The sequence below is a fragment of the Vicia villosa genome, linkage group LG7, assembly GCF_029867415.1.
Source record: "Vicia villosa cultivar HV-30 ecotype Madison, WI linkage group LG7, Vvil1.0, whole genome shotgun sequence".
Classification (NCBI taxonomy): Eukaryota; Viridiplantae; Streptophyta; class Magnoliopsida; order Fabales; family Fabaceae; genus Vicia; species Vicia villosa.
Window position 1 is genome coordinate 30,988,730 of NC_081186.1, and position 6,288 is coordinate 30,995,017.

General features: G+C 33.7%; 1 protein-coding gene across 1 annotated transcript; it reads left to right on the forward strand.

The window, feature by feature from the left end:
* Positions 1–1,983: 1,983 nt before the first annotated feature.
* On the forward strand, positions 1,984–5,437 carry LOC131618820 (G-type lectin S-receptor-like serine/threonine-protein kinase At4g27290). Its single transcript, XM_058889978.1, has 6 exons — positions 1,984–3,334; positions 3,893–4,070; positions 4,168–4,378; positions 4,462–4,699; positions 4,779–4,929; positions 5,029–5,437. Exons 1-6 carry the CDS (start codon positions 2,037–2,039, stop codon positions 5,332–5,334), a joined length of 2,382 nt encoding a protein of 793 aa, XP_058745961.1. The 5' UTR covers positions 1,984–2,036; the 3' UTR covers positions 5,335–5,437.
* The last annotated feature ends 851 nt before the right edge of the window (positions 5,438–6,288 follow it).

Genomic DNA, 6,288 nt, shown 5'->3' on the forward strand with positions numbered 1-6,288 from the left:
TTCCGATACATGAGAATTTAAAACCTCCATATTATCGGAAATTTGGTCACCAATATTTACCAATTCACTACATCCTCCTATGCACATCTCCATATCACTGAAAATTTAGTCACCAATATTACCAATTCACTACATCCTCTTATGCACATCGCAATATTACCGGAAATTTGAAATTTCCAGTATATGAAAAATATCGGAAATTTGAAATTTCCGGTAATATTGGGACTTAAGAGTGCACATCACCAATATTACCGAAAATTTGAAATTTTCGGTAATATTGGGACATAATTTTTTAAATTGCACCGGAAATTTTGAAAATTCCGGTAAATGGATACCGGAATTTTGTAAAAAAACAAAGAATTTTAGGTATCGACCAAAAAGAGATACCGGAAATTTGCTCTGCGATATTGGAAATTTATTTTTTGACGATTTTGACAACAGTAATTTTTTCTAGAAAAAGATAAATTTTTTGAATAAATAGTATCGGGGACATTTTGAGAATGACATAAAATGGGAGTGTAAAAAAGAGGTGACAAGTTAATTTCTCCAAATAGAGTCCATAGTCCAGTTTTGGAGTCTGTGAGAAAAGTGTATTAAAAATTGTGGCCATAACATTTCTCTATAAAATAAAATAAATGAGGAGAGCCATAAAAAGTCCAATGTAAAAAAATAAATTAATCTAGCTAATGGGGCAGGTAATAATTTAAAAAGTCCAATGTAAAAAAATTGGAGAAACAACTGTGTGCAAGAAGGGATCACAAAAGAAAATAGAGTAGAAACAAAAAAGTTAAAAGAAATGGACTCGCAAGTAAAAATTAATTGATAGTAAAATTGTAAAGGAGGTACTTTTGTTTACTCTCATCCTCTTTGTCGCTATATAAAATTGAACTAAAGAAATATAAATTAAAATATATCAATACAGAAATCAAACTATAATGCTCCGTTAAGGAATACGAAATGCATACTGAGGTGATAGAATAGAGTTTTGGTGTGGTAGAAAAAACTCACGATATGGTGAAAAAGGATGAATTTATAAAGTTAGTATCCCAACGTTTACAGATCACAAGATCTAATCTTTATATTGTATGGATGATCATCCTCTTTGTTTTCCTTTCAAAAATTGAACTAAGCAAACATAAATTAAAATATACCAACTCAAAAGTCAAATTATAGAATAGAGTTTTGTTGTGGTAGAACGAACTTTCAGTATGACGGAGAGAGTAGATTTATAAGGTTAACATTCTAATGTTTAAATCAGTGACGAAGTAAAATGTAGTTTAAGAGTGAAAATAATTGGATACCTGAAATTACGCGATATAGTATTTATATATTAGATACGGTTAAAACCGCCCACGTGTGATTCGGCACATTGTGCGGATGACCGTTCGATTAATATCAATGGTGAGAGCAGTGTTGTCGGTCCATGTTGTAGAGCAAAAATCCTGCCATATCGGCCGCTTTGTGGCACCATGATAGAGGATTATCGTGAAAAAAGCCACAATATCGACCTATATTTACTATTGCAACCAGCCCAAAAACCATCACATATATCCGCCATAACAGCCATGACACCATTATTTGATAACACTGAGTGAGAGATCTGAAAAAGAGTGTGACCGTGTGTTTTCGACAAAGATAAGAATCCACATGTTCAGCGCGCTTTTCCCTTCACCGCTTGTTATTGAATCTTCTTCTTGCGAAAGGTCCAAAACAATTAATAAAGTCATAAATAACTATAATCAGCAAAGTCAAAAATATATAGTTAACACGTTTTTTTGACTGAATGCATGAATTGAAAAGTATTTACATTGTAAGTGTATAACATAATCGTCATCACGGTCCAACTTCTTAACACATCTTTCTGGCATTAGCCAGAAAGTCCACAAAATCAATTTAGAGTCAATAACGTCAAAGGAAAATTACACCCTATACTAATGTTAAACATACATATCTTAATATTCTTAATAAGGTGTAACATGGACATTTACTATTTCAAATATATCCAAACAATAGAGTCCTGCAAAAGATAAAAATCAATGGGTATTGGTATTCTTTCCTTAGTGTTCATGGTTTTATGCATACTTATACCTTCTCCAAAATTTTCCATAGCAGTAGATACTATTAAAATCTCCGAGTCCATCACTAATGGCATGACCTTGGTTTCACAAGGTGATAAATTTGTACTTGGTTTCTTCAGTCCTATGGATTCCAACAAAAGTTACTTAGGAATTTGGTACAAGAATATCCCAGATAAAACAATTGTTTGGGTTGCAAATGGTGTCAAACCCATCAACGGTTCCTCCTCCGGGATCCTAACACTAAACAACACAGGCAACCTTGTCCTCGAACAAAATGGCAAAGTAGTGTGGTATACAACATCTCAACAAGGTTCCCTGAATCCAGTTGCGCAACTTTTGGATTCAGGTAATCTTGTTGTAAGAGACGAGAATGAGACGAACCCAAAAGCCTATCTGTGGCAGAGTTTTGACTACCCTTCTGATACAATACTTCCGAGGATGAAGTTGGGTTGGAATCTTAGAACTCATACAGAGAGGAGAATGACGTCTTGGAAAAGTCCCGATGATCCGTCACCAGGAAACTTATATTGGGGTTCATTACTTTATAATTACCCTGAACAATATCTTATGCATGGAACAAAGAAATTTGTAAGAATTGGACCATGGAATGGAGTGCACTTTAGCGGTTTACCAGATGAAAAGCCTAACAACATTTATGCTTTCAATTTCGTGTCTAATAAGGATGAAATGTATTATACTTATACTCTGGTGAATGATTCTGTAATTATAAGTTTGGTAATAAATCAAACAACGATGACGTCTTATCGTTCCGTGTGGATAGAAGATCAACAAATTTGGAGAGTAGTTAAATCACTACCAAAAGACAGGTGTGACTTGTATGGAATCTGTGGAGCCTATGGTACTTGCATAATCACAGCCTCACAGATATGCAATTGTTTATCAGGGTTTAGCCCTAAGTCTCCAACTGCTTGGAACTCGTCTGACTGGACTCAAGGATGCGTCCGAAGTAAACCGTTAAACTGTACTAATAAACTCAAGGATGGATTTTTGAAAGTGGAAGGTGTAAAAGTGCCAGATTGTACACATAGTTGGGTAGATGAAACAATAGGTCTAAATGAATGTAGAGCTAAGTGCTTGAATAATTGTTCTTGTATGGCTTACACTAATTTTAACGTATCAGGAAAAGGTAGTGGTTGTGTCATGTGGTTTGGTGATTTAATTGATCTTAGGACGTTCGAAGATGAAGGGCAGGATCTCTATATTCGAATGGATGCTTCAGAATTAGGCAGAGGTAAGCACAACTTTATTATCTTAAAATTTTCATAAATATGGTCAACAATGTCTGTTTTATTATGGAAAATTGTTGGGTATCTATATATAGACATGTTTTAACTATTTGTTTATTTGATCTTACACAATTATCTTTGAAGAGAGACATAATCGGCTCGTGAAGGATCTGATAAGAATTCTTGCTAGCATCATTATTGTTTCTGGGATACTTTATCTTGGATATCGTCGCTACATATTGCGGCGCAGAATAATTGGTATGAACTTTTTTATCTATATTTTCCCCTAAATGGGTGGTAGAATTTGTCTCTTTGTTGAACTAAGATGCTAAGAAAAACACTTGACTGTACAGCTATTTACAAATGCTATTACTACTAAAATTTATCTAACCCTGTATTCACCTTTGTATACAAAAAAGAATTAGAAGTAAACAATTTGTGAAAAATTGTAGATCAAGTAATACAAATTAAAAAAAATATTAAACAAAGGAGAATATTGAGTCTTTATCCTACAAAGTTAATGATTTATCAGTTACATGATACCTTATGCTTTCGACTCATCTGAAGCCATTGCTCCATTTTATCAGAGCATTCGGAAATTATTGAACTGGAAGGTGGAAGAGGTAGTGAAGATGAAGGTGATATCGATCTCCCACTGCTTGCATATTCAACTTTAGTCACTGCCACTGATAACTTCTCCATTAAGAACAAGATTGGAGAAGGTGGTTTTGGACCTGTATACAAGGTGATAAAATATTTGTTATGTAGGGAAAAAAAGACTTAATATAGTATCAATGTGATTAAAAAAGTGTATTAATTTAGTTTTCTAAGTAATTATGTAGGGAAGATTGGCATGTGGGCGAGAAATTGCTGCGAAGCGGCTTTCAAGTGACTCTGGACAAGGAATTACTGAGTTAAAGAATGAAGTAAAACTTATTGCAAAACTTCAACACCGAAATCTTGTTAAACTTCTTGGTTGTTGCATCGAGGAAGAAAATAGAGTGCTAGTTTATGAATTCATGACTAACCGTAGCTTGAATATGTTGATTTTTGGTATGAATATTCTGTTTAAGAAAATAGAATGCTTACAAGTCTAAAATTAAAAAGGATCACTAAATTTACTTCTTTTGAAACAGATGATACTAAAAGGAAACTTCTAGATTGGCCGAAGCGCTTCAACATTATTTGCGGAATCGCTCGAGGTCTTCTTTACCTTCATCAAGATTCTAGATTGAGGATAATTCATAGAGACCTCAAACCAAGCAATATTTTGCTAGATGACATGCTGAACCCAAAAATTTCAGATTTTGGTATAGCTAGAATATTTGGATTAGATCAAACACACGGAAATACAATGCGGGTGGTTGGAACTTAGTGAGTATATTACTACAAAGCTAAGGTCTATGTTTTGTGTGAAATTTTTTTTTAGTTTTTTTTTTGTTGTATGTTGTAGTGGCTACATGGCACCAGAATATGCCGCAGATGGACTTTTTTCTGTGAAGTCAGATGTGTTTAGTTATGGAATTTTGATGCTGGAGATTATATGCGGAAAGAGAAGTAGAGGTTTTTATATCGACGACGAATCTCCAAACCTTGCCACTCATGTAAGTACTTGAAGTGTGATATACATTTTTAATTTAGTTTTTATAAAAAATTTTAAGTTGCAAGAATCTTCTAATTCAATTTTCCATGGTTCTTTTTAGGCATGGAGTTTATGGAAAGAGGGAAGAGCTATAGAACTAATTGACAAAGGCATAGAGGACTCTTGTGTTGAATCAGAGGCATTGCGTTGCATTCATGTGAGTCTCTTGTGTATCCAACAATTTCCAAAGGATAGGCCTAATATGCCTTCGGTGGTTTTAATGTTGGGGAGTGATGGTGAATTTTCTAAGCCAAAAGAACCTGGTTACTATATAAAGAAAGATTCATTTGTAGAAACTTCCAACTTGGGTCAAAGCGAAAAAATCACAACCAATGATATGACCATCACCTTATTAGAAGCCCGATGAAAATGGATAACAAAAAATAAGCTAGCTAATATCTTCAATCACCTAACTAATGTATCACCAATACTTCAGATTGAAGACGTCTATGGTGTCCGACACCGACATGATATTGATACATGTACTTATATTCAATCATTTATATTTTCTTAAATATTACTACTTTGATATGTCTATGTATCAGTGTCGGTGTCATATCTAGTGTCTATATCTATTTTGATGCTTCATTGATCTTAATATCATGGATGGATATTACTTAAACAGGATAATGGTTTAATGAAGGGTAAAACAAATTAAATCACTATTGTAATTTCAATTTACATAGAGAGAAAAAAAGCTTTAAACACAATTCTAAATTGTAGTTTGCAACTGTAATTAGACTGCAATATAAAGGTTTTAGAAGTTTCCGCAACGACAATGCAACCATAATTGTGGCCGCGCCTTCCGTATTTTGTTGCAATATCAAAGTTTGCAGCATAACCACAACCACAACCGCAATTTAGAACTATAGTCTTGAGTTTGAAAACTTACCAATTTTTACCAAGTCAGCTTAGTGCCTTTGTGTCCACCTGTGAAATCATAGTTCTAAATTTTATTTTGCAAGCTCACACACATTATAAGAGATAGGTTCTCAGAAGCATTATAACAAACAGGTTATATGTAAGTAAGGTGTAAGAAAAAACGAACCAAAAGAGTGAGTAAATGCTCCTTTCGCCAGTTTTTGTTCTCCATCATGGAGGATGAACAACATAATCATTGCTTCATACATCATTTGAATCACCCGAGTTTTGTTTTGGTATCAAAGGTAAACTAAAGATATATTTTAAACAACCGCGGAAAATAGGGAAAAATCAAATGAAAGAATCTATGTTCCAACAATGCCTCTAATTTTACGCAAGACTTTTTTACTCATATCCTACTTATAAAGACATATCATATTTTCTCAAATCATTTTTGATC